Source organism: Hippocampus zosterae, chromosome 3, assembly GCF_025434085.1.
Source record: "Hippocampus zosterae strain Florida chromosome 3, ASM2543408v3, whole genome shotgun sequence".
Lineage (NCBI taxonomy): Eukaryota > Metazoa > Chordata > Actinopteri > Syngnathiformes > Syngnathidae > Hippocampus > Hippocampus zosterae.
In genome coordinates, this window is record NC_067453.1 from 22,066,607 (window position 1) to 22,093,664 (window position 27,058).

A 27,058-nucleotide genomic window follows, 5' to 3' on the forward strand; every position below is an offset into this window, starting at 1 on the left:
TGGTAGAATACAATACGATGACAGTGTGTACAGTTGGTGGAGAAAATCATTGAACCTTTTTAGAGTGACCAGTAGCAGTATTTGTTGTACAAGAAGAGTGACTCCGTCAATGACTGTTTTGGGAGTTAATGGCGAGAGGGAAGAAGCTGTAAGTGTCTGCTGGATTTGGTGTGCATGGATCTGTAGCGCCTGCCTGAGGGGAGTAGCTGGAAAAGGTGGTGGGCAGGGTGCAGGGGATCCAGGAGGATTTTCCGTGCCCTTGACTTGATTCTTGCAGTGTGCAAGTCCTCAAGAGTGGGTAGGGCGGTGCCAACGATTTTTTCCGCCGTCCTAACTGTCCGTTGAAGTCGGATTTTGGCCTTTTTTGTGGCGGCCCCAAACTATATAAGTTTAAACCTTATTTACCGTAAACTAAATAAGGTGTATGTAGGCACTAAATGTCTCCGTGGTGCTTGTCTGCCTTCCTCAGTAAGAAACCAGGCTCGCTGGGTACAGCGGCTCATCGACGACATGGCGGGCTTGTTCAAGGCGACGGGTGACACCAACTTTAACCTCATCATCGTTGACTATAACAGCAACGATGACATTTCCTCCCTCTATGTATATGTACTCATCATACTGGCAAAGAATGGAAGTCTGGAGGGCCGAGAGAAGCATTTTTAAACGGTACACGTGAGCTACGATAGTTAATACGCTGCAAAAGTGCGTCCCATGCCTCATTCATCTTAGCCGGCGTCTTTCTTATATGTATATCTATCTATCTATCTATATATATATATATATATATATACACAATACAATACAATACATGCCGATTTATATAGCGCTTTCACAACAGCCGTTGTTGGAGCCTATCCCAGCTGTCTCCGGGCAGTAGGCGGGGGACACCCTGAATCGGTTGCCAGCCAATCACAGGGCACACAGAGACGAACAACCATCCACGCTCACACTCACACCTAGGGACAATTTAGAGTGTTCAATCAGCCTGCCACGCATGTTTTTTGGAATGTGGGAGGAAACCGGAGCACCCGGAGAAAACCCACGCAGGCCTGGGGAGAACATGCAAACTCCACACAGGGAGGCCGGAGCTGGAATCGAACCTGGTACCTCTGCACTGTGAAGCCGACGTGCTAACCACTGGTCTACCGGGCCGCCCTGAAATGGAACATCATATCTGAATACCGGTACTCTGATTGGGGTGCCTTAGTGCATGGGTCGGCAACCCAAAATGTTGAAAGAGCCATATTGGACCAAAAAAACAAAAAGCAAATATGTCTGGAGCCGCATAAAAATTAAAGCCTTGAAAAAAATGGATGCAACACATGCTGTAAGTACGGCGCCCGAGTAGGCAGCCTTCGGCAAGTCAAGTCAAGTCAAGTCAAGTCAAGTCAAGTCAACTCAACAGTATTTATAGAGCACTTTCAAACAGCCATCGCTGCATACAAAGTGCTGTACATGGAGCGATTTAACATATACAATAAACAGTAAGACGAATCAGTAATAAGTAATAAGTAATAAGGCGGTAGAAAGCACCAAGCAGTAAAATCAAGAGCAAATCTAAGTCATGCTGAGTCAAACGCCAAAGAATACAAGTGAGTTTTGAGGAGGGCTTTAAAGATGGGCAGCGAGGAGGCTTGCCGAATGTTCAGTGGGAGGTCATTCCAGAGAGATGGACCAGCAACAGAAAAGGCTCGATCCCCTCTGAGCCTCAGTTTAGTTCTTGGTACGTCTAGCAAAGACTGGTCCACAGACCTGAGGCGCCGGGCAGGGTTCTTCAAGTGCTCTTCAAGAGCCTTGCTTTGCTTTTTTGTTCTTTTTTGGTGTTTTTGTCTTTTATTTTGTCACGTGTTGTTTGTTGTTTCATCGTGTGGACCTGATATGGACTGTTTTCAGCGCTTTTTGGCCACGACATTCGTCAAAGGAAAAGTATCTGTGCTTGGTGTTTGCGCCTTCTCGGCAGCACGCCTGTACCAGCACAGATTTTGATTGGGAGGAATGTCGGCGTCATTGACTGTCGGTGCTGGACAGACCTGGGGCGCTTGTGTTTTTTGCGCCTGTAATGGGCAGCATTTTTCACAACCCCGATTTGTCCAGAGCACCAATGCGTATTTGGAACCGAGAGTCGCCGCTTGGAATTAAATAGATTTCCATGGGACAGGAGAAGTGAACCAATCTCCTTTTTGCTGTTTTTTCGTCAATGGATGCTACAGCTTCTTGTTGACTTTGAAACTTAGCTTGTAGCCGACGTGTGCACATTTTGAGCATCACGTCTCTGATCCACTGGTTAAAGGACACTTTGATTATCTCCTCTTTCATCTCAAACTGCTTCAAACAACAAAGCGCGTGACGGAAAAGTGGTTAGGACTGCACGAATGTCCGTGTTTTATGTTATGTGTTGTGTTTATTATTTTACTTTATGTTAACTGTTTTGTAAAGCACTAAGGCACCCCAATCAGAGTACCGGTATTCAGATATGATGTTCCATTCAGGGCGGCCCGGTAGTCCAGTGGTTAGCCCGGTAGTCCAGTGGTTAGCACGTCGGCTTCACAGTGCAGAGGTACCAGGTTCGATTCCAGCTCCGGCCTCCCTGTGTGGAGTTTGCATGTTCTCCCCGGGCCTGCGTGGGTTTTCTCCGGGTGCTCCGGTTTCCTCCCACATTCCAAAAAACATGCGTGGCAGGCTGATTGAACACTCTAAATAGTCCCTAGGTGTGAGTGTGAGCGTGGATGGTTGTTCGTCTCTGTGTGCCCTGTGATTGTCTGGCAACCGATTCAGGGTGTCCCCCGCCTACTGCCCGGAGACAGCTGGGATAGGCTCCAGCACCCCCCCCCCCCCCCCCCGACCCTAGTGAGGATCAGGCGGTTAGGAAGATGAATGAATGAATGTTCCATTTCAAAACAAAATGCTTCTGAAATATGACATTTTCACCTCGTCGCCTTATTTCAAAATATGATTAAAAAATGAATTTTGGTTATCCCTCAATCATACCAGGTCTATAGGACACTAGAGCACCCCCCTCGGCATCCAACCAGACTAACTTCATTCGGATCTGATGTCGCATTTCAAATTAAAAAGCCTCTGAGAATTGGCATGTTGACCTGGATTCCGACATGTTGACCTCTTTGCCCAATATTTGAAAACACATTAAACGAAATAATTTTAGTTATCCCTCAACCAGACCAGGTCTGGGGGACACAACAGCACCCCAGCTATCCAATCAGACTACCGATGAGATGAAGGGATGAGTCGAGTCGACAAATATGAGAAATTAGAATGAACTTCAACTCCAATGGTACAACATTCAGATACAGTATTCTTGGATGCAACCAAGGAATCACGTAACAAAGGCAGGGTAATGGCACCATCTAGGTGCCACACGAATTAACTACACATGTGGGTAATGACATGCGAGCCGACACTGATACGCAAACAAATTACACGCAGCCGTCGTCAAGACGGGAAGGGGCTACGGTCATGGCACCATGAACACATAATTGTGAATGTTAATAAAGTTAGTCCCAAATCATTCGAACATAGTTCCGTTTTTTTAAACACAAGACGCCACCTACTGACGAAAGTCAGGAGTGACAAATATGGAGTCACTTTTTTTTTGCAAGTGCGTGAAAGCCCAATTGGGATGTTGCACAGATATGCGGGAATATTATTCAGCATCCAACTTGGTTCACTCATTGTGCACCAAATCAGTAACAGAGAATGTCCTCCATCACGAGTATCTCCTACCCCGAAGTCGTGTCGTCTCCCAATCAGCCACGCACGACAGTCGATGTCAGCTAAACTGACCCGGAAGTACATCGACGCGTATTAAAAAATACATTTGAGATATTTCGCAATTTTTGCGAGGGAATGCCAAACTTTGCGATGGATCTCTACGTTTTCCCCCTTACGGGTTCCGTAAAATTTCCATCGTTTACAAATAAGAAAACAAAGCATTTGTGAAATCTAAATGCACAGTTGACACACCACACACACACACGCGCGCGCGCTGAAGTTTAGAGAAGGGGGAGGGGTTGAAGAAGAGACACACACACACTGCAGCACACTGAGCAGCACGCAAACAAGACAGACGAGGAGACGAGGAGAGCTAGTTAGTGAAAAAAAAACACGGTGGAAAGTGGAAAGGTGAGAAAATGGATAGGAAACGCAGTGAAATATGGACTCATTTCAATTTAATTGATAGTTCAAAGGCAGCGTGTAGACTGTGCAAGGTTAACATATCCCATAGATCAGGCTCCACAAATAACCTGCACAGGCACATCAGAAATGTCCACCCATCAGTACAATTTAAAGAGAAAAGACAAGTAAGGGAACCAGCTATTAATGAAGGTGCTACTGTGTCTGCAACTGTTGCTGCTGCTGCAATGTCACAACTGCCTAGATGTACAACCCAGAGCTCTATGAGCTACTTTATGCAAAAAGCTATAAAACCAGCAAAACGGAACACAATTGACGAGGAACTGTAAATTTCCCCAGTGTGGGACAAATAAAGGATATCTTGTATGATATCTTACATCTTATAAAATTATTGCAATGGATTTTCAGCCATTTTGTGTTGGCTCTGTGTTGTAGCAACATCTGTCCCCTCAGAGAGAATCTTCTCCAAAACAGGGCAAATATTAACAGAGAGGAGACACAGGATCAACCCCTCAAAGCTGAGGCACTTGGTTTTTCTTCATGCCAATTTTCGCTAAAGACAAGCTAAAACCTTTACCTGAATGCTGCTTTTTTTTCTTTTTGTTTTACAAATTTTAATTTATAATTTGTTGTGTGGTATTCAAAGCTTACTTATGTTGTTTTACTGTAAATAGTTAAAAGCTTATAAATATACACATTCAGAGATTGGAACTTTTTACGACCTTGTTTTGAGATGGGTCTTTGTACTTTGTTTTTATTTTTGTAGCACTCCATGATGTACTCCATGTTGAGTATGTTCAGAATATAAATAAAGCCATATAAATAATACATATTTGATATAATGTCTATTTTTTGCATTAGTAATTCATTTTACACATATTACGTTATTTTTGGTATTAAATTTATTTAAGCAACACAAAAACTGAGGAGCCATATGGGAGCCGAAAGAGCCGTCTCTTTTTAGGGAGCCAAGCCAAAAGAGCCGGCTCTCTAAAAGGAGCCGGAATTTCCCATCACTACTGCACTCGGTTGAAATAATTCCACTGTACCCCAGGCAAGTTTATTCAGAAAAAAAAATCTGTACAATCAGAAAACGCAGACACATGAAAACACATGGCTCAGCTCATATCAGAAAGGAGCAATTGCCACTTTTTCCTCCACTGGGAATGAAACTTGTATTAAGTGTTGATGTATGCTTGCGACATTTCCCAAAAGAAATAAAACTACCGGTCCTGATTTTTTTGGCCGTTTTTAAACAGAAACCCCTACTTTTTAACATCCAGATCATCTTTGGCGAATACGACACAATATTACTATTGTACTATTATTTTGAATAAAGCAAATGTTAAGACTGCTGTGCACACTTCAAACAGATACATTGAGGTATGCACTTTAAAAAAAGGCACCAATAAGTTAAGTTTTCCATAATTTACAGTAAATCATCACGTACACCATCTGCTGACAAAAATTGACCATTTCACAGACCCCCCCCAAACCCAACTTTTCCAGTTGAGACTAACGTTAAAGATTTAAGACATTGATGTGTATTTATCCATGGAGTGTTGCGTCCAGTAAGTATATTGCCGACGGCGACATACTCTACAACACCGGCATTTATGCTCTTGCATACTGAGTTGAACCTATGTTGGCTTGTACCTTCATCTGTCATACATCCAGCGGAAACAACTCTGATGTTATCAGTACCATCGCCATGGCGATGACATTCTCTGGTCATGCTGTTGTGCTGATTAGTAGTCATGAAAATTGGAAAGCAGGAGGCATCAGCTGTTAAAGTGCTCTGAGCGGTCCTCGATAGGTTTTGACTGGGTCAGCTTGGACCGGATGACATGCGATGGTTCCACATGCCGCGCTTGGAGTGGTAGTGGTGGAAGAAGTTGCGCAGGTGGATCCGCTCCACCTCTAGTCCGGCCTGGAGTATCCTGCAGCAATGAGACCAAAAGGGGAGAAAGAGAGTGAGAGTGTGTGTGTTACTTTTTTTTCTTACACTCCTTAGAAAATTTGGGTATATTCACCTAACCTAAAATGCATTATGCCCTTTACAATTTAAATTTAATTTGACCTTCTCTAAACCTTTAAAACACAGACATATTCACATGCTCGGCGCGGGCTTATGCATTTTATCCATCGGTAAATGTAGAATTATAAATAAGTTGAATATTTCTTCAATGAGATTTTATACTGCCTGACAGCTGAAATAATAAACAACAAATCTTTTCATGGCCTGAGACTTTTGTCCACCCCTGTATGTGCGGAAAATTATTGTGAAGTGTTTAAAAATGTTTAGTCTTGAATGATTCGAAAAGTGTTTCAAAATGAATATAGATTATTGAATGACACCATCTGTATTCTAGTTTGTATCTTTTGTGTCATTTTTTTAAATGAATACAGATACAAAGAATTTGAATTGGTTAACTGTCGACTATTATTTCGCTGCTTTGTACTGATGCTTTTAAGATTTGGCCACGGTATCGTTTCAGTACCGGTATTGCAGGTATAATATCAAAGTCAGCATGTTGGTGTCACGGCAACCCTAGTGGATGTATATGACAGTAAACTTGAACAAACCGGTCGAGGAGCTCCCAGTCTTCCCCTCCCCAGCGGTCGGTGAACTCTTTGGTGTTCATTCCTCCCACCGCATCCAGATCAGACTTATAGATGCCCAGTAAGCCAAAGCCGTGAACCTCCCAATAACCTGCCACACAGAGGACGGTGTCATGCTGCACTCTGTTTTTTTTTCTTGCTCCTCTCATACCTCTGCCTTCCAATGGAGTTGCCCCGCAGTCCAGCCTCATAAGCACGGGCGCAAAAGCCATGAATCCCTCTACACAGTGTTTCCGAATGCTATCCATGATGGAGGGAGGGAAATGGATGTGGAGGTCGCAAAGAAACACAATGCTGTGGTCGTCCTGAAGGCAGCGGAAAAGGCAAAAAGAACAATGTTCAAACAGAGATGATTTTTTGATTCAAGAGCTCGGGCACGGCCGCTCACATCTATTAGGTTGACGCCTGCTTGGAGACCAGCGGAGCGCTCAAAGTTGCCACTCAGCTTCACATACTGGTACCTGAAAAAAAAATAAATTGACTGTCATGGTGGGAGGATACGCTCACCGGACACATTGTTAGCATGATCTAAAGCGGTGGTACTAAAGGATTTCCAGACAAAGTACACCCTTGAAAAATACTGACTTAACGCTATCCAACCACCATTAAAATACAAATAATGTCAAGAGGGCTTTTGCATTATAAATGCAGTGAAACTCCTCTACAATGAAATCATGTTTGCAGCAAGAAACTTTTCACAACAGGGGGTTTTTCACTGTAGCAAATTTGATCTCAGATGTAAACACACACACACACACACACACACAACCAGATGTGTACACGCACACACAAACGGATGTGTACTCCTTATTTTTATTCCAATAGTGCATAAGAATGAGCATAAACTTATTTGACACTTCATATAGGCAGTGTAGAAAGAAAAAAGGGAAAGAAATTGCGAAATTTACAATCAACATTCACTTTCACTGACATCAATTTCTTGGATAATGTCTTTTATTTTGCTTCTTCCGTCTGTCATTTTGATCACTTTTACCCTCTTCCAGCGTCAGAGCTCTTCTTGTCTGACCTGCTTGACATCCAAAGGTCCGTTTTGTAGGCATTTTAGCAATGCAACGTTCTTGCTGCGTCTGAAACTAACAACAACAAATACTTCCTGGACTACTGCACATGTGTAAACCAGTGTGCTGGTTGCTGTTGCCGTTTCTGAATGAAGCAGTAGAGGTCGCTGTTGGATTAGACTTCGTTGTAGTGAATCTCATCACGAGGCAAGGGCAGAGAAAAAGATTTTCTATAACGCAGCAAGGTTTTTTTCATTGTATGGGGGGCAGGAAAATGGGAATGGTGTTAATACATGAATATTTTTTCACACTGGGGGTAGTTTCGCCCATGTAGGTTTCGTTGTAGGGTAGTTTCACTGTATGGCTATTATTGCAGCAATAGTTTGCAGTGATATTGAGCTGCAGAGCATCACCATTAACACATTCAGGCAGAACTTTGAAATGAGATCACTTTGCCTGTGCAGGGAGGACTTCTTGAGGGCTGCTCTCACATCCATATCGGTGCTGTTATAGTCAACGATGATGAGGTTAAAGTTGGTGTCACCCGTCGCCTTGAACAAGCCCGCCATGTCGTCGATGAGCCGCTGCACCCAGCGAGCCTGGTTTCTTACTGAGGAAGGCAGACAAGCACCACGGAGACATTTAGTGCCTACATATTTCCAGCTACTCTCCTCAGGCAGGTGCTACAGATCCATGCGCACCAAATCCAGCAGACACTTAAACAGCTTCTTCCCTCTCGCCATTAACTCCCTAAACAGTCACTGACAGAGTCACTCTTCTTGTACAACAAATACTGCTACTGGTCACTCTAAAAAGGTTCAATGATTTTCTGCACCAACTGTACACACTGTCATCGTATTGTATTCTACCACTGATCACTTAAGCTCTGCTTGATGCTTTGCACATTGTCTCACAGTTGTCACTGGGTGGTACCACCGCACTATGGTTCACTTACATTACGAAATGTCCTTCCATATGAATTTGTCATGTCCTTGTTTATGATACTAATGCAGCGTGTTATACCGCAGACAAATTCCCTGTTGTGTTTTCTACACACTTGGCCAATAAAAATGATTCTGATTCTGATTTCAAATCGACAATTCAAGGAACTTGATGGGCCAGGTCATTCATAGCAGAGGTTTTTCTTCCAGATACAAATACAAGTTCCTCATAATAGACAAACCTGCAGTTTTGCACGGAATTCCCACCGATTTGCGTTCATGCAACAACCAGAATTTGAGGTCACCTTAAACTAAGCGTAGCACACCTGGCACGATGAAATGGATCATGGCCACGGGGTTCCAGCGGAAGCCGATTGGGTTGCACAGCACCAGCTGAGGTTTGGACCGCTGGGAGTCCAGGTCCTGGCTGCGCGTGTGACGGCGTATCGGGGTGTAGATGTAGTGCGACAGGCGCAGCGGTTGGCCCTGGGCGTCCTTCAGCTCCAGTTCCAGGAGGTAGCGGCTGCCCTGGGTGCCATCTAAATGCTTTTCCACGTTAACCACACGCACCAGTTTGAAGAGGCTGCACGCACGCACACACAAACAAACACAAATTAGACAGAAAATGACGCCATTCAGAAAATGAGACACTCACTCTCCGTGGTTCTTGTTGAGTTGAGCCATAAAAGCTGTGACGACGGGCAGCGCGTCGCTGGAGCGCAGCAGAAGGTTTCCCGAGATGTTGCAGCGCAAGTTAATCCAGTCGGGGCGCATGGCCTGCAGGTCCACGTGAAGGACCTGGAAAGTCTGACTCCAGTCCACGTCTGCGTCCAACACGGGTGCCGGGCTGAGGTCCTCGTCTCCCCCTGCTCCCCATAAAGTGTCGCTCCACCTGCTATCTCTCCTACGCTCCTCCTTGTTGTGATCCTGAATGGGAGCCGGCTTTGGGGCGTCGGTAGGCTGAAGAGACTTTTTATTCTTCTGGGCTTTCTTCATTTTAATGTCCACCCGTTTGGAGTGGATGTGCTTTGGAGCAAGCTTCTTTCTGGATAAGAGGGGCTCGAGCTGTTGTGGTTTTTCCACTGTTTTAAGGTTTGGCCCCTTTGCAGATTTTTGTTTTGGTTTTACATTTGGTGCTATTTTCACAGGCCCCTCCGGTTTCACCGCTGGTCGCTTGTGCCGCTGGGAGCTTTGCGTTGCCACCAAATGAGCCATCTCAGCTACTTTCGTCTGCTGACGTACAACGCCTCGATCCATCTCAGCTTTATCACGACTGCCATAAGGTGACTTCTTCAAGGAGTGGTTAGAGTCGTTTAAAGGCAAGGAGAAATGTTTACGCCGACGTTTCAGGGAGTAATAATCGTAATCGTCCCCATAGTCGGAGGGATGATGCCGATGTTTGGCTGCTTCGGCCTCCTCCATCAGGCCGAGATACGTATACTGGCCAAACTCGTTGTCCTCTTCCAGAATTGACTTTCTCTTCTTGAAGCCGTAGTCTGACATAAGAAGAAATAGAGGAGGTGTGAACTGGTATTCTAATGTAATATAGACAGACAGGAAAAAGAAAATGAATTTAAAACATTATTTTAAAGACAATCATTTGATAAAAAAAAGAAAATGTACATTCATTAAAAGGAGAATAAAGAGTTAAATAGATATATAGTTTTTTTTTAAAAGAAGAAATAATACCACTGGCTGTGTTTTTCTTTTCCAGCTCATCAGGTCGATCTAGTCTCATGTATCGAGAAAATCCAAACCTAGAAGAAGTTGCACGTTTAAATGTACAGTATACAATACATATTCCTTTCCATCTCTCGAGTGAAATTCTCTGTCATAATCCTTTTTCCTGACTGAAAAACATTTAGGTTTAACATCATCAGATGAAGCAAGAGATCAACATTTTCTTTAATATTTAGATACGATGCACAATTGAGTAGCTAACAATTTTTGTGACCTGCCTATTTTTCAAAGGAGCAAGAGAATTGGAACATGTTGGAAAAAAGTTCACCGGTAGCAATGGGTCGCAGCCTTGATGCAGGTATTGGAACAAACGGATTCAATCTGAACTCTCACGCAAATCTATGATAACGGTTTATCTGTTCCAATTATTCTGCTCAGGAAATAAAAGATAAAATGTCAAAGACAAATGATTTCAGTCTCCAAAGAAAAGTCCACATTTATTGTTACAGACATTTACTCACGTCTTCATGTGGTTGGGTTTCTCGGGGTAGAAGCAGCTGTCCGCTCCTTCCATATGTGTCAGTCGAGTGTAGTCGTTGGGATATACGTAGGACATGTGGACCTGGGGAGTCATACTGTCAGTGGCCACAACATTGGGGACAGATGCAAGAAGTGAATGTGACGCTGTCGAAGAGCCATATGAAAAATTTAACTTGACTAAAATTAGAATGTCGAGGAATGAAGAGGCATCAATAAAATGAATACTGACAGTGTTCACCCGCGAGCGCAGGGGTCCCCAACCGCCGGGCCGCGGACCGTTGCGGGTCATTTGGTGGCGGGCCGCACAGAAAGAATAAATAACTTACATTCCTTCCGTTTTATTCATTTCGGATACTGAAAGATTTATTTTGAAAAATGACTGAATTCTCTGTTATATCCGTCTACCGTATGTTACTCTTGACGCAGGTGAATGCCGTTTCTCGGTCACGTGATAAGTTACCGCATACAAAACAAACATGATTCGTGTTTATTATGATTGTTTCGAAAATACCACACTTTTCATGCAGGTCATATCATATTATATTGTTGTATCTATCCGGCCCGAAAGGCCGGTCGCTGAAAATATTGTCTGACATGAAACCGGTCCGTGGGGCAAACAAGGTTGGGGACCTCTGCCCTAGCGCATTCAAATTCAAACGTAGTCTGGGTGTGCAAACGGAGCCTCGTGTAAATACGGGCGAGATACATACAAACTGGAGTCCCTGGTATCGAGTGAGGGGGTAGTCTTTGATAGTGTAGCTGGGCTTGTATTCGCAGCTGGGCAGAATGCCTTGCAGGAAACTGTCGTCGATCAAAGGCACTGGCGAAAAACATGGCACACCGATGTCAGGGAAGGAAGAAAGGGAAGAAACCCTCCAGTCTGTGAAACAGTCCCGCACCTTGGTGAAGAGCGTCTCTGGGGTCTTCCCACAGCAGGTCTATCGTGGCGGCGTCGCGCTTCACGGAATCACGGTGGCTCGCGGCCGTCTGTGGGATGTGCGCAACGTCGTTCATAAGCAGTGCCGATTCATCTGCGGGAGGAAGGCGCAGGGTGGTAAAAAAAAATAAGCGGAAGCTTACAGGTGATTTTTTTTTGTGGGTCATGAGCCAGTGTGTGAGAGGATTATTATTGGATTGTCGGTGGGCAGGAGGAGCTTCCAGAAGACTGGACCTGTACAGCCAAGGTGATCCGAGAGACTGGCAGGAGAGTGCTTGGAATGTCTTCTAGTAGGAAAAGGGGAAAAGGAGATTTTGGTGGTGAAAGAAGAACGTGCAGGAAAGCATACATGGAAAAGAGTTGGTGAAAAGAAAAAGCGGGACAGCGAGAAGCATACGATAACATGTATGCCAGGTTTGACAGCAAGGATGAGAAACATCTGTACAGGCTAGCCAGATGTGAGAATGAACAGATGTACAGCAGGTTAGGGTGATAGAAATGCAATTTTGTTGCCCGATGCAAGTCGTCTGCAAGACAGATGGAAATAACACATTGAGCAGTTGATGATTGGTGAAAATGAGAAAAGTGGAGGACAGTTATTGGGGACCAGTAAATAATAATGATTGGGAAGGAAGAAATTGTGGGAAGTTGATTAGCCGCACAATGACAACGACAAAGTCAGCTGGGCTAGGCTCCAGCTCATGCGTGACCCTCATGAAGACAAGCTCTAAAGAAAATGGGATCGCCTTGCTCAAAGGAATCTGATGGTGGGCTTTTGCACGTCGCTGTGTATTATGACCTCAATGCTCATGACACTTACTGGCATAGAGAGAGATGTACTTGGACTCGATGACCATAAACCTGGAATCCTCATCCAACAGCTTCCACTGTGGCAAAATAAACAAATACAGTTTGGTTATCGTGTCCACTTGAACGCTCACATTAAAAAAAAAAAGTTGGGATTTTTTTGGGGCACTATAAATAATTAGAGGTACTATTTGAGGTACTTACAGCCACTTCCACGTGGTCGGTGCCTTTGTCATTCTGCTTGTGGATCACTTCGAAAAAGTATCTCCTATGAGCAGAAAGCCTGGAAAGCAGAAGTGCCGGTTGTTTGTTTTAGCAGGAACAAGCAAATGTTAATCCTTCAGCTTCACAATTTGATTGTGTGTTTGAGTTGGTGTGCTTGTTTTCACAGAGAGTGGAAGGAAAGTCATTATTTTATTTCCTGCTGAATTGTTTTGGTTTGCTGAAAGAGAAGACAAGTCTCAGACTCGATTTTTTATTGATAATAGTAAAAGGCGGAACATCGTTCGCCAAGAGCAAATGTCAAATGGTCAGACTGCAAACCAAAATTAAAAAAAAGCTGTGGAGGGAGCAGAAAACTCATGTTCCCAAAATATAAATGAGCGACAATCGCTCCTGAGCCGCATGCAATCCGGGGGTACCCAACGACGAGAATAGTCTCCTTGCCGTGCTTGCCAACAAGCATTTCTCCACCAAGTACTCACTGATTTTGCTGGGGGATCAAGTACGCATTTCACTCCCAAAAAAAAAACGATAATTTGCAATTGTGTTTTTATCCATTTTTGACCTGCACACAACCTATGACCAGAATTAACGAACAAGCATATACGTGAGAGACGGTTCATTTCTTTGAAAGTGAGCAAACTCAGCAGGGGATCCGATCATAATTTCCCCCACCATAAATGTATTACAATGGCTCATAATTTCCCACATTCGTGCCATGACTCAACGTATCACGTCTTCATAGCTGAAAAAAATACGCCGAGCAAAGGTGGCCACCGTTGCGACTATGAGACAGCTGCAACTTGCAAACGGTGCAACCAAGCATCTTGATATGCGTGACCAAAAAAATCTTCCAGCAGGTTTCAGCCAACCACACGATGACTAAACATTCCGTGACACGAGAAACAAGGGCATCCAAACGTTGACTCATAGTGACCGTTTCCATCATCTCCCGATTCTACCATACATGTTTGAAATTTGAGGCTGTTTTTTTTACTTATTGCAGCACTTTAACAAGGACCACTACAGTATACACTGCATTGCATTCCATTTTTTGTGTTTCTTGGTATTATTTATTGATGAAATATTTAGATGCTTTATGTACAGTATATCAGTGTCTCCCTACCTTTATTGAGTCATGGCACATACTGCGCATTGGAAAAAATATTTCACGGCACACCACTCGCAAAACAATTCACAAAAAGTGAATTAAAAACCTTTCATCGAGTGGAAGAGCGTTTGTTTGTTTAGCTTTAGCCTGTTACTATACATGGTTGTCACAGACAAATGAATGAAAGCGGTTTGTTTGAGAAAATTACTGATTGATTGATTAACATCATATCCCATGGCACACCTGATGATCTCTCACTGATGTGCCACAGCACACTGGTTGAGAGTCACAATTTCAGGTGTCTTACGTCTGTGAGATCCATCAAACTAACCCATGGATTGATTTATTTATTTATGAATGAGTTATTTTTTTGTCGAACTCTGCCTGTTTGGGAGTGGTCCTGTCTCCTTGAAATGATACAATACTCAAGCCTCCCCGGGGACAATGCACATTAGGCCCTTAGCTTGTTACCATGTCAACCTGGGCCAACAACAAATCCTCACTTCCCAATTCAATCCAATTCATCCAACCCAAATCTGTGAATACAACAGTACTGCAGCTCTCCTTCGCTTTTGGCTTTCACATGGTACAGGCGTGTGTCTGCTTCGTCCGGCCAAATAGCTTTGCTTGAATTTCTTGAAAAAAATGGAGCTCTTCGCTCAGCCTTGCTGCCAAGTCCGGGGAGGCAAAACTTGGTGCGGGAACGGTACGATGCAAATGAGCTGCACTGTTGCGCCACAATCCAGCAAAATTCAGTACAGGGCCTCATAAATATTTTGGTAAACAGGTAGCTCACAAAATGGACTCACTGAGTTGCTTTGGAGATCTGACTGGCATACTTCTCAAACTCGCCTGGGGCTGTCCACTCAGACCCAGTCTGAAAAGACAGGAAATAATAGAGAAGCCCACTTTTTCTTTCTTTTCAATGACGACAGCAAAAGTTTGTACCTTTCCAACCCATGCGAGTAACCGCAGATTGGAGGGAGACTCATCCGTGCTGAGCCAGAATTCGGAGTTATCGTCAGAGCTCAGGGAGAACACAAACTCTCCTGAGGATGGCAAAGAAATAAAGACGCCGCCATGAAGTACGATTCACGACGGAAAAAAAAAAAAAAAAAAAATTGTTGTACCGTCGGTGTAAGGATGTAAATAACCGAAGATCCGGAGCCCGTAGTTGGTCCACTGCGGCGAGACGGCGAGCTTGTGCACTGTGGTCCTTGACTGCAAGAGGAAAGGCGGTCAGGATCTCAGGTCATGGGAAATGAGGTTCTAGCATATAGATGTGGAATGTTCCCAGTCTGCAAACAACTGTAAGCATGGCTTTGGCAGAAGTCACTCAATATTGAACAGCAATTGTGTTGTGGAGCACTGACAATAATACAACAGAGTGGTAAATGACGCCGTATTCCAACGAGTGAGAGTGTAGCAGTTGCAGGCTCGCACTCACGTGAGGGTACAGTGGGTAGTGCAGGTTGCGACGTAGCCGGTCCGTGGAGCTGCCGCACCAGTCCTCAAACACATGCAAATTGGCCCGGCCTTTATACTGAGAGAAGAGAGCGTTATCAGTCACTCATCAAGCAAACATCTGACCTACTTCAGCAAAACAGAAGCACACAAATGCACACTTGCGCCCGCAGGTTAGCGGTGCCACAGATGTATTTTTTTTTTTTTTGGCAGTCTCTGTACTGTCAAGGACCCACACACAAACTCCGTTCTAGCCTATCGGCACAATCTGTGACACACTGCAGAAATGTTATGAGGCTTTATTTTGGTTTAAACCTGAGGGTGACTTTCGTTATCGTAAATTTCTAGTGCGAAAAAAAAAGTTATTATTGTGGATCATATCATAACTAACCTTAAATAAAGGCCTATGTAATTTTTTCAGCATTTTTTTCAACACAAAAAAAAAATACGGATTGTATACATTTATAATGCATGAATAGCAATTATAGTACAGTATCTGTCTGAGGGTGTATGCAACTTCAGTAATGGTTGCCAACATCATGAGATGCTATTGCAAAAAAAAAATAAAATAATAATAATAAATAAAAATCCATCCTTTCTCTGAGCCGCTAAGGTTGTGGGGGCGCTGGAGCCTATTTAAATGTCATTGGGCAAGAGGTCGGCTTATACCCTGAAATGGTCGCTCGCCGATCGTAGGAAATACAAATAAGACAACCAACCATTCACACTCACTCCTGCTGAAGAGTGTTCTATCAACTTACGACACAATTTTTAAGCCTTATTTGAAGTCATGTACTGTACTTCTAAATGCTGCAGTCTTGAATGCATATTTAGGGTCAAACAAATTACCCCAGGGCTCACATTTCTGCAGCTTTTTGTAATTCCCATTTTATCATTTAGTCAAGACAGACACATACAGCTTGTACAGTACCTATGCAGGTCGAAAATGAGACAGTTTTGTGTGCGGATCAAAAATATTCAACATTCTCGTTGAAAGTATCATGGCTGCTCAGATTCCTTTGGAACTTGTTTTATAAATGATCTTGGAACAGGTGCGGCCTATGAAGTTGCTATGGGCTCAAGTGCAGGTATTGGTCGGTCATGCATCTAAGGGTTGACAACACTCTTCTTTGAGGCGTGTCTTTAAGTAGGAACGGGTCTGCCTCACAAACAAAAGAACAGAAGGTAAACAGAAAACCTTTGTGACATCTGCTAAAGACGCCACGTTATTTGAGCTCGGCGTGTATCCTGCATGTCTTATGTACTGTGCATACACTATAAGCGGACGAGAACAAAGCAGGATGAATACAGCCTCCTGTTGCGTCGTGAACGTAAAGTTTCATCAGTCATTATAATAACGACTTCACAGGCACAGTGGTAGGATTGCCGCACAAGGATGTTCATTCTGCTCAACTCAATATTTGTACATGTTCAAAAAGCTGCAATTCCTGCCAATCCACACTTTTGTGTGTTAAAGGCAAGGCTGCTTTATTTATATAGCATATTTCAGGCACAACACCGAAAAGCATTTACAGACAGTACAGTTAACGTAGCATAAGAAGCAACGTAGCATACCAAAATGACTAAAAGAACGGCCAATGATAGCTTTGAAACGCATTCACATGAAACTTGGGGAAAAAAAACATATGTAACATTTTAAAAGTAGAAGAATTAAAATAGGTTTTCTAAAAATGACTAGAAGTGAAATAAATAAATAAATGAGAATACCTTAATCAAATGATTTCTGGAGGGAGTGGGGAGTGACATTTTTAATCTGGATTTAAAAGCCTTTACACTCTGGGCTGACTTCACTTCTGTTTGCAATTTATTCTATTTGCATCCATCTTAAAAACTAAATGTAGTCTCACCATGTTTACTTTGAATTCTGGACTTCACGAATTGACCCAAGACTGCAGATCTCAAGAGGCCTACTGGATTTACATTCGATGAGCATTTCATTTCATATTCAAGACCCAAACCATTTGGTGATTTATCGACAACGAAAAGAATTTGACAATCTATTCCACGACTGTTTGGGAGATTTTTTGGTTCTGGTCAGACCCTGATCTCCAGAATTCTGCAAAAGCTGCAGCTGCTTGATGCTCTTTTGAGGGAGTCCAGGTAGAAGAATATTACAATAATCAAGTCTACTGCAGATAAAAGAATAGACTTGGACTTGGTTTCGAAAGAGCAGCAAGACTAACTGGACGGGTGGACAGACAAACATGCTGTCATGATTTGGTTTAGGGACCAACAGGTGGCACTGTAGGGCTCCCCCGGCAGCTGCACACCTGTTGGTCATTTGATAATTAGTTGTATAAAAGGACTCCTGCCCGAAGACTCGTGTCGGGTCATTGTTGCTTATTGCTACCGTCGTGTGTGTTGCTGGTTGCTCTTGTTTTCTGTCATGTTTGTTTAGTTCATTGTTATATGTTTTTGATTTAGTCATGGTTTTTGTTTGATACTTTGGACTTTGTGTGTTTTGGATTTAGTTTTCTTTGTTTTAAATACAATTCTTCAAATACACCCCGCTCCTCCCTCCTGCCTGCTTTTTGGGGTCCACCACCACCTTGCTACGTGACGCAAGCAAACTTGACAAGTAGACTGAAAAATAAATACAACTCGCAAGATAACTTGGCAGATGGACGGACAGACAGACACTTACTGTGTCTACTTAGCAAACTTCAAAGATCAAAACAGAAACATAAGCTAACTAGAGGGAATGACTGGCAGACATACATGTGGAACAGAAACACAGATGCATACAGACAATCCATTGAATAGCACTTGTGGCATTCTAGTCACCTCATTTAACAACATTTTGTTCATTCCTCACCCCAATTGTATTTATTTCTTTAGGTGAACAACGATGACGCTAACTTGGCATCCTAAAGAACAAAATGGGACCTGGACATTTTCAGGCAGTTTACTTTCAGAGTTCGCTAATTGTCATGAGTACAACAGACGAAATTAAAGAGGAAGTCTACACCCCCCACACACACGTCATTGACACACGCATGCACACCTCTGGTTTCCAGGCTTGCGGCATAAATCCAGAATCCTCCAGTGCATGGCCCACTCCAACCTGGAACACACACTTCATTAATGTCACTGCCTTCATAGCTTGATACATTTTGGTTTCCATTGCCTTAATTTCCACACAGACACGCTGAAATGCAGACACACATGTGCACATGCACACATTCGCACGCACGCACACACATTTTCGATGACCACCACATTTTCCGGGCTTACCCTCTGGTCAAACGTGGCGCTCCCCCAACCCCCATGGTCATCTGCAATGGAACAAGCAGGAACCAGTAAAAGAAGTTCAAAAATGGTGTCTAAAAATAGACCACACTTTGCTTTCGATTAATAGCTTGACACATAATTGCATAGACATGTATATCATTTCAGTACACATGAAAAAGTGTAAGGAAGGAAATCGTTTTCATTTTCATTTTGGGTGAATTCTAGACTGGTACTTTGATGAAGTCTAGCCACGCACTCATTTTCTCAAGCGTTTACCCTTGTCAGACACTTAGGTATATAATAAATATATTATGTCATGTAAAAAAAAGTAATCACACTTTTATCATCTTTCAATTGACACAATTTTGGTGTAGCTGAGACAAGACCAAGGAAACAGCGTTTTCACGGCTTTGTAAAATGAAGGCCGTTATTACAGAAGTGGCGGAGACACCCACGCCCACGGGCGTTTGGAGCACAGGGCCACCTTTGGTGAAGCGCGTAATGCTAGGGTGGTGGTTCAGAGTATTTTTATCTCCATCTGGCGCCGCACAAGGCCCAGCAGAGTACAGCAGAGATTGTACGTTGCTAATTACGTCAAGTATCGGTCAAGCCAAATGTAGAAGACAGCAAAGAAGAGCGTGAAGACAGAAACATATGATACAGTGAGAGGACCCCTTTTTTAATTATTAACAGTGACCAATGTTTTGATATTTTTGCCTTATATTTTTCATTTTTTGCAGCTATTTTGTACAATATCTTGGTATTTTTTATTATTTAATTAATTAATAATTAAAAGTAAATATGTTCTGTTTTTTTTTAAAGAACACTCCAAACAATGCATCAACTGTACTACTTTCCTATCGTAGTCCAACCCTACCCTCAACCCTTTACTGTACGTGAAGTGACCCGAGCTTAAAACACACACACACACACACACATCCCCCTGAGCGGCAAACAATTGCAAGTATTTGCGAAGGCAACCAATGTTGCGCTCCTCTCAGGGATCGTCAGGGTCCGCAAATGTTCGGCAAACGTTCGCCAGACATTTGCCTGTACTTTTCTTGTCGATAAGCAACTACACTCTTCGCCATGAGTCTGGAAAAAGGGCAATTGCTAGGTAGATTTGTGTTTTCTTTTCTTCCACGGTTCAGAGCATCACCACCTTCAACCACTCACAGCCATTCCACCTCGTGGTGGGACATTTATTAACTAACCCACCCGTGTGTTCATGTAACCTGCAAAAGATTACAAAAAAAAAAAGGGGAAAAAAACGTACTGGTCATAGATGAAGCGTGTGTGCAAAGAGAAATGGCTGTGGTAAGCAGCGCATGCTAGCTTCCTCTCAGGTGCCAAGATATAACGTACGTGTTCCGGTCCTGATTACAGCATCAAGGGAAACCAGAACAGCAAGTGTTTGCATTAATGACGACAGAGGACGGAAAACTGACTCGAGAGTATTCGGATGATGTATCTGCTGCATGTGCCACATGCAAGGACCAGCTACACTCGTTTGCAAGTGTAACAAGGGTGCTCCGGGATATATGTACACACTTTGTGTTGGCTCTGTAGTTGATGCCGTGGGTTAAAATTATCTCATTTGCATGATAAGGCTGTTGCCACAAAACTGGCCAATGTTAAAACAGTCTCACCAAAAAGAGTGTTAAAATGAATCATCACAATTTTAAATGCAATTTATTACATATCTCACTCCAGAGTTACATCCGGAGCCAAATGACCTACATAAAATAAATTGTTAGCTCTCTCTCTCTCAAATCAGATTTCCAAGTTCAATTCATTTTTCCCGCTAATTTGCGAAGTAATTTTATAAAAATAAATGACAAGGATATGCCGTAAAAAGATATTTTGTAATATGTTATATTTGTCACCATATAATACAGTATTTTATAACCTTTGAGAATTAAGAGATAGGTTCAGCAACAGGTGTAATTTGTTTCTGACCATCATAACTAGAACTTACAACGCATTGTACAATCTGTCTTGTGCAAACTTTTATGGCTCAAACTCAAAGGGCAAGTCAAGGCAACAATGTTCTTTATGCTCTACGCAGACCGCTATTTCAGATGCTATTTTGACATTATTCATCCTCTCAAATTTAAATGAACATAATTATTGATTTTTCATGCGAAATGACTACTTTTCAGCATTTTTGGGACCTATATATATATATAAATATATATATATATATATAAATTGCATTTGCACCAACTGTAGCCGATGTTGGGCCACTTACGTGTTTACCGCACCAACATTTGCTGCTCACAGGCCGTAGCGACTTCTCGGAACAAAAAATGAAAAAGGTTCTCAAGATTAAAAAAAGGACATGGGAAAGTATAAGTGTGACGACAAACTGGCCGGACGCTCAGCAGACGCCTACGATTGAGGCAATAACATCTTTGGTGCTGTTTCAGGTACTGAATAATCTGAAGCCTCGTCACAGTACTTCCCATCACTTTTACATCATTACAGAGTAATCTATGAAATAATTGATCGGATAGTCGAATCTAAAAAGATTTGTAAATGACAGCCCGAGTTTGGTGAATGCACGTATAAAACCTTCGGAGTTCAGAATCTCCAACAATGTCCATCGCTGACCTCAAATTTACTGGGTTCCAAATTCAATTCTACAGAAAAATCTTTAAAAACATAAAAATGAGCATGAAAGCATTCAAGTCCTTTGCATTCCACAATGTGACTTTTTTTCATTTTCCTCTCCGTTGTGACTACCGTCAAGCGCCATCGTCACTCCAATGTAAAGGTGAGGAATGTAAAGCGAGGCGACCCCCCTGCCTCGCATTACAGCGCTCAGCATGTGTTCACATGTCAGACTTTGTTCAAAGGGAGCAAACGGTGGAGTGTATGAGTCGTGTTGTCATTTCCACTCTGTTCTCATCTGCATCCCTGACACCCTTCTGTTAAGACTCACGCGGTGCAAATAAAGGTAAAGACAACGACAGGAAGTGCGGTTAGCCGACACGAGACGGCATTTCCCTCCGATGTGAAGAGTAAAACTGTGACGTGAACTACTGACCTGCCCCAGCCCCCAACAACAGACCCCCCAGACACCTTTGTCACGGCTGGCGTGTCTCTTTTCAAAGGACCTGTTTTCTTGTTTCACCTGTGTTAGGCTGCACTCATTGAGACAAATTAAGTGTGGAAAAAAATCTAAAGGCTCGATGAGTTTGTCTATGGTCCTGAATGATTCAGTTCATCTTAAAATGCATTTCATTTCATTGGAGTATGCACAACAGTGATCAGATTTATGCCAGAGTTGTGAGTGGAGTGAACTATACCTCCCACCCCCCACCGCCCCCCAAAAAAACCCATGTGATTTCCAATTTTAATTCATTTTTCCCCCTCATTGGATTTTATTCATTGGAGACGTAAGTGACAAGGACATGATTGAAAGGGTTTTAAAAAAATACATTTTGTTCTTTCTTGAATAGACATATCCAACAAATGAGGAGCTCAGTTTCTGTGAGGACATGTGTGTACCAACGAAGTCCTTCTGCTCCTTCAACCATAACAAGCCATGGTTTACTCTCAAACTCAGGCAACTCAGGAAAGAGAAAGAGGCCGCATTTAGAAGTGGAGATCGGGCACTGTACAAACACGCCCGAAACCAATTGACAAAGGAAATTAACATCGCTAAGAGAAGCTATGCAGAGAGGCTGAAAAACCAGTTCTCTGCTAACGACTCTGCATCTGTATGGAACGGCCTGAAAGCAATCACTAACTATAGAATGCCATCCCCCCAAACAGTGAACAATAAGGGTCTTGCTAATGAACTAAACATGTTTTTCTGTCGATTTGAAAGGGACACCCCCATTTCCCACACACACCCACTTCTACCAGAAACCACTCTACCTACCACCCCCATCCAAAACACACAAGCTCAATTCGCATGGTGGAGATAATGTCATGGCTTGGCCTTGCATGGCTGCTTATATGAACACAAAAAAAGGACTTTGTCAGCAATGTAAGCTCTTAAAACTGGACAAGTCAATCACTAGATCTTAACCCAATAGAGCAGGGGTGTCCAAACTTTTTGCCAAGGGGGCCAGATTTTATGTGGTAAAATGTCGGGGGGGCCGACCTTGGCTGACATTCTTTACATTGAACAACAATATTGTTCAACAAATTTTAGTAAGCCAGTCTGTTTTACATTTCCATTTTTATTTTAATTTCAACAATTTTAAGAATTTCTTTTGGTTCATTTGAAACAGGTATATCACATGCAACTGCTTATTCACTTGACTTTTTCTTAAACAGAAGTCTCCTGAGTGCAAATTGATTGATTTGAAACATAAAATGGATCACCATGACTTTTCAATAGTCACAAAACCTTTGACTCGAACAACAGGGAAATGAACAAGCAATACACATATCCACAACTGCAAGGATCATTTGAAATATGACATATCAGTCAATATAAACACGGAGTGATGTCTTGTTAACTCGTGAGTGATGCCCTCTAGTGTCTAAATACTATTACTCATTTAGTGAATGCTATTACTCATTTAGCCACTAGAGGGAAGCAGTACTCTATGAAACATCACTCCCCAGTCTACGAGACCTCAGTCAATGCAACACGTGTTCCATTGCGCCCAACCTGCGGGCCAGACGGCACTGATTTTATGACAGGGGCCGAGGGCCGGATGAAATTCGACCGCGGGCCGGATTTGGCCCGCGGGCCGGACTTTGGACATGCCTGCAATAGAGGATGCAGCAGGGAAAACTTGCTTATAATGGTAATTGACGTATTTTGAGTTCATTTTATTATTTTTACACATTCCACGCTATGTTTGCGTTCAGCATCCCACAGTAATTTAATGATTATGAGTAAAATATTGGAAATACGATCTACGAAGCCTGTGAAAAAGGTTCGCTGCAAATCTTTATATAATTTGAGGGCTGCATTCCTTTCGTTGGTTGCTGCTACCCATCGCTATCTTTTATCTTCATCAGCGGGTATTTGATAAAAAGCTGAGTTTGGTTTACACCCTTGTCTCTTGGTACAGATGACTGCACAGCAAGATATGACCATTTTAGGAGATAATCCCTTAAATAAATCCAAACAGAACGACACGCTTTACAAGAGTTTCAATAGTTTCAACAGGTACAAATTGTTATTTTGCTTTCTGCCGTGAGTTGCTCACCACATCTAGATGTCCATAATATGAAAGAAAAGGTGGACGTGTGAATTTCTGTCTCATATCAATCTCTTGCTCTGAAACCCAAATTTCTTCGGTATGCAACAAAAACAAAGAAACTGACCGTGCCGTTCTAATAAATTTGGAGGGTATTGTAAATACATTACCAAAATAACAAATAAAAAATATAGTTTCATAAGATTTAAAGGAACTACAACTCAATAAACTACACTTGAGAAATGGTGACTTTCAGTGAACTTAAATAGGGACTGATGAAGGAGCTGAGCCAAAGGGTGAAGCTCTCAATTTACCGGTCGATCTACGTCCCAACCCTCACCTATGGTCACGAGCTATGGGTCGTGACCGAAAGAACGAGATCCCGGATACAAGCGGCTGAAATGAGTTTTCTCCGCAGGGTGTCCGGGCTCTCCCTTAGAGATAAGGTGAGAAGCTCAGTCATCCGGGAGGGGCTCAGAGTCGAGCCGCTTCTCCTCCACATCGAGAGGAGCCAGATGAGGTGGCTTGGGCATCTGATTCGGATGCCTCCTGAGCGCCTTCCCGGTGAGGTGTTCCGGTCATGTCCCACCGGGAGGAGACCCCGAGGAAGACCCAGGACACGCTGGAGAGACTATGTCACCCAGCTCGCCTGGGAACGACTCGGGATCCCCCGGGGAGAGCTGGAAGAAGTAGCTAGGGAGAGGGAAGTCTGGGCTTCCCTGCTAAAGCTGTTGCCCCCGCGACCCGGCCCCGGATAAGCGGTAGATGATGGATGGATGGATGGATGAAGAAAACACGTGTCTATTTTTCATCATGTTTTAAGTCAAAAGCAAAGCAATATTCATCAGGTGATACCAAAAAGTCAATCAAATAAATGATAAGTTAAAGTGACCAAGTGTTTTCTTAATGTAATGAGTACAAAGTAGATATTATAGTAAATATGTGTTTTGGGGTAATTATTTGACGGCAGTTAAAAGTAAAATTGAATGTCAACAATAGTCAAAACCTTTTCCGAAGTTGCCAAACTTACCGGTGCCTTCTCCCCACCGCGCTTTGGACACAACGGTTACCGCCGCGATGACCAGAATGGCCCCGAACAGCACACATTTGCCCTTCCTCCGCAGTTTCTTCACTGGGAAAAACGTGGTTATCATCCCGGCACTCGACTGACAGCTTAACTGGGGTCATTCATCAGCTTTGCTGCTGGACGTCGTCGCCTTTGGAAAGGGACCGTCTCTTGATCCCAGTTTGTCGCGGGTGCTTCTGTCCCCGGCGAATGTGCGCTCTACTACCGGCCAACAATCTGTACCCGGTGCGCTCGTGACTCGGTCGCTTCCATTCCAGCTGCAAAATAAGTCATCAAATTGCAAATAAACGGCTTAAAGACTTATAAAAAGGTTGGTGTGGCTCGTTTGATGCCAAACATTTTCTTGCCATTTCCACCTCAACAAACACAACGGACGATGGAAGAGTACCCACACCGCTTTTTAATTTGTCAGTCAGAAGAAAACGGAAATCGATTTACTCTTTAAAAAACAAAACAAAGCAATTGAACGAACAAACTGTTCTAAAACCAAATCCTAATGACACTAAATTACTGACATGACTATCTTAAATAACCCATTGTTCACTCGTGGTGAAACTATCACTGGAACTGTTTATTTTGGTGGTGTTGTAATAAAGTGAATTATTTTGAAAGAGCCTCCCCAACACATTGTTATTTTAGGATAGATTTCTGTTTAATGACCTTACCTCCCAGTGTAAAATATGCCTTTTTTCTTTGGCTTGGATACCTGAAGCTGGTTGAGGTGATTAGGTTAGCAAACAGTTTCTCCTTTTAAAAAGACGCAATTTACAACCTTGTATACATCGTAGGATGACATCAGTGTACTTTATGATGTATGAATAGAAAGATAATGCTTTGTCATTGGCATAGACCAGGGATGGCGATACATGGGGTCTACACCGGCGGGTGCGGGGCGGGGGGTGTACACAGAAGAAATCTGTAGCCTCGGTTTTGCTCCTCCAGCATTTTAATTTTATCCATCCATCCGGAGTACCCAGAGAAAACCTGTGAAGGCATGGGGACAACATTTAAACCCGACAGAAAGGCTGGAACCCAGATTTGAACTGTAGACCTCTGTACTGTGAACACATTTTTTAGCTTAATTTACCAGATAATTAACTTGGTCGTGGTTTGCTTTTGTGTTCTATCTCATAATATCTTATGCATTGATTCAATAGCAAACATACAATCAGAGAGATGAACTGTCACCAACGCCCGACGTCACTTTGCATACTGTGATCATTGGGTCACTCATTTAAAAATTGAAATCATATTAAAACAGCCTTAATGAGGGCCTCTATTCCACTTTTGCTGATTGACGAATTTGGTGGGCTATCATAAGGACTCATGAAAAGGTCCGCAGTCCGAAATTAATATTTGCTTCGTAGCAACAAATTTTACGATGCATACTTCACAGACTCCGACTAGGGAATATGGAAACAGGTATCCTAGATGTAGGCAAATGGGCTATGCTATATTGTGCAGCTTTTTTTTCTTGCCCACGACATTCAAAATGAGTGGTTAGGTGTTTAATTCAAGGTTTCCCCATGAAGGGGTGCGGGAACAAGTGTGTTCATTTTGTCTTCGTTTTTATCTGTGAGGTACAAGACAAGTGTGCTGATCCCACCTGTAAACCGACTCCAGGGTCTCCAAGGTAGCTGCTGAATAAGGTCTCACGGCTAGTGCACTCAGTTGTTGCTCATTGTTTAAAAAATAAGGCACTTGTACGGAACTCTGAAAGCCTGCAGTTTTTGTTAAGTCTTTCTTCTGAGAAAAAGGGGGAATATACAGCAAAACTGTGTGTGTGGTGGTGGTGGTGGTGGTGGGGAGGGGGGGGGGTTCCCAAACATATCAGGATGCTGGCCATCTCTGCTACGTTGTTAAACAGATGGTCCAATTCTACCTCTGAAAGGATATTAGCAGATATTATTTAGTCAATTTTTTGTGTATTCTGAAGAAAAAAACCCAGCAAAAATTACAAGGTCTGTTCTTTTGAGGAAGGTAATGATTTGTAATGCGACTCTGCAGATAAAAAAAGGCCAAAAACGCAGTTTTGAATGTCACACAGACATGCAAA

General features: G+C 42.9%; 1 protein-coding gene across 5 annotated transcripts in view; it reads right to left on the minus strand.

Annotated features, from left to right (window-relative positions):
• Nucleotides 1-25,446, minus strand: part of LOC127597953 (N-acetyl-beta-glucosaminyl-glycoprotein 4-beta-N-acetylgalactosaminyltransferase 1-like) — a 47,855-nt gene extending 22,409 nt beyond the window's left edge. Inside the window, exons 1-20 of one of the 5 annotated variants that reach the window (XM_052061352.1) lie at nucleotides 24,946-25,431; nucleotides 18,751-18,791; nucleotides 18,521-18,580; nucleotides 15,479-15,574; nucleotides 15,162-15,252; nucleotides 14,980-15,080; nucleotides 14,841-14,908; nucleotides 12,903-12,981; nucleotides 12,712-12,778; nucleotides 11,854-11,985; nucleotides 11,665-11,774; nucleotides 10,936-11,036; nucleotides 10,424-10,491; nucleotides 9,390-10,230; nucleotides 9,061-9,317; nucleotides 8,250-8,403; nucleotides 7,163-7,235; nucleotides 6,926-7,079; nucleotides 6,739-6,865; nucleotides 5,212-6,092 (exon numbers count right to left, since the gene is read on the minus strand). In XM_052061352.1, the coding sequence (XP_051917312.1) occupies nucleotides 5,981-6,092; nucleotides 6,739-6,865; nucleotides 6,926-7,079; nucleotides 7,163-7,235; nucleotides 8,250-8,403; nucleotides 9,061-9,317; nucleotides 9,390-10,230; nucleotides 10,424-10,491; nucleotides 10,936-11,036; nucleotides 11,665-11,774; nucleotides 11,854-11,985; nucleotides 12,712-12,778; nucleotides 12,903-12,981; nucleotides 14,841-14,908; nucleotides 14,980-15,080; nucleotides 15,162-15,252; nucleotides 15,479-15,574; nucleotides 18,521-18,580; nucleotides 18,751-18,791; nucleotides 24,946-25,069 (2,856 nt within the window). In that variant the 5' untranslated portion in view covers nucleotides 25,070-25,431 and the 3' untranslated portion in view covers nucleotides 5,212-5,980. Of the gene's footprint in view, nucleotides 1-5,211; nucleotides 6,093-6,738; nucleotides 6,866-6,925; nucleotides 7,080-7,162; nucleotides 7,236-7,578; nucleotides 8,404-9,039; nucleotides 9,318-9,389; nucleotides 10,270-10,423; nucleotides 10,492-10,935; nucleotides 11,037-11,664; nucleotides 11,775-11,853; nucleotides 11,986-12,711; nucleotides 12,779-12,902; nucleotides 12,982-14,840; nucleotides 14,909-14,979; nucleotides 15,081-15,161; nucleotides 15,253-15,478; nucleotides 15,575-18,520; nucleotides 18,581-18,750; nucleotides 18,792-24,945 lie in introns of those variants that run through there. The other 4 variants (XM_052061349.1, XR_007961815.1, XM_052061348.1 and 1 more) reach the window with 4 other exon arrangements.
• Nucleotides 25,447-27,058: the final 1,612 nt, after the last annotated feature.